The following is a 1,341-nucleotide window of genomic DNA, read 5'->3' as shown; positions in this document are numbered from 1 at the left end:
GTGTCTTCGCTGCAAAGTCATGTATTTTAAAGCCTCAGCAGGACGTTTGTTTGTGTTTTCCAGTTGGATAACCCAGTGTCCATTCTCAACCAAGAAATGAGTAAACAGTTCCTGCATTCGAAGAGTGAATCAGACAAGTATAAGGTACAACACCACCACGTCTCTTATCAGCTTTGAGTTTTAAGATTACGTCTGTATTTAGAAAAGCTGATGCGACCGTATATTTCTTTTTTTTAGCATGTTTGAATAAACAGCTTTGTTTGTCATTTTCAGTTCTTTATGAAAGCAACTCTGCTGGAACAGATGAAGAGGGATTACATCCATATCAAACACACTAAAACAGTCACACGACAGCAGGTTGAGAGACAAGAGGAGGTACTGTACTCAACGCACAAACCTCTCGCCTTTGATTTATCACGTCAGGTATTTCCATATCAGTCCAGTAATTTACAGATTTAAGTTTTCTGACAGAGTCTTGGTCTTGATGTTGTCAACCAAGAAATGTTAATTGAAGGTAATATTTACTTAGTGTATGACACTTATTTTTTATAGTGGAAGTGGAAATTGTAGGCACTTGTATCAGTTCACGTCTTTGGCTTTTCTATTGTTTTTCTACCTTTTTATTTTGTGTGTTGTACATTTACAGTAACTGTCTCTTCTATCCTCCTCTATCCCCTCTTCCTCCTCCCGTTCCCTCCTTTGTACCTTCTGTTGTTAAAATTGCTATATAAACTTTGCTTGCTTCCTACCAATATGTTTGTCTATGTTATTTTGCTGAATGAAAATGTAATTTAATTTGATTTTGCAGTGTCTCAAGGACCTTAAGCAAGAGTTCCTTCAGAGGAAAGAGAGGTATGAAAATTTATCGTCCTTCAGCGGGATGAAAGAGGATTTGGAGAATCTGAAGAAAGCAATGGCATGGTGTTTGGTAAGAACTCAGTCATCAGTGTATAAAATAAACCAAAAAAACTTAAGTTAGAGTTCCAGCTTCTTCTTTATTAAAGTTCTTATCATTTCTGAAGACTGTTCAGAAAGTATGAAAAGAAAGAAGAAATAAAAACACATTACCTAACATTTCTATTGGGCCCATGGTTTTCAATAAGTTGCTGCACTTGAACATGATCAAGGTTAATTTTTTTTTTTTTTTAAATCATCACTTTCAGGTCAGAGACAAGGAGCAGTTGGTTCAACAGTTGGAGGAGGACATTGAAAAGGAAGAGAATAATTACAAACACAAGGAAAACCTTCAGCTCTGTCAGGTGACTTACAATTGTTCCTCTTCTGTTAAATAAATACAAGTCTATTTATAAATGTTGGAGACCTTCGGACGTTCATCACTGT

General features: G+C 36.1%; 1 protein-coding gene across 1 annotated transcript; it reads left to right on the top strand.

Moving 5' to 3' along the window:
• The first annotated feature begins 44 nt into the window (after positions 1–44).
• On the top strand, positions 45–1,313 carry LOC111649230 (structural maintenance of chromosomes protein 6-like). The gene is made up of 4 exons (XM_023398981.2): positions 45–144; positions 274–375; positions 809–928; positions 1,164–1,313. The coding sequence occupies exons 1-4, from the start codon at positions 97–99 to the stop codon at positions 1,290–1,292; spliced, it is 399 nt and encodes a 132-aa protein (XP_023254749.2). The 5' UTR covers positions 45–96; the 3' UTR covers positions 1,293–1,313.
• Positions 1,314–1,341: the final 28 nt, after the last annotated feature.

Source organism: Seriola lalandi, unplaced genomic scaffold (genome assembly GCF_002814215.2).
Source record: "Seriola lalandi dorsalis isolate HSWRI2012SDOR001 ecotype SW California unplaced genomic scaffold, Sedor1 jcf7180002050239, whole genome shotgun sequence".
NCBI lineage: Eukaryota > Metazoa > Chordata > Actinopteri > Carangiformes > Carangidae > Seriola > Seriola lalandi.
This window is presented reverse-complemented; position numbering and strand designations above follow the sequence as displayed.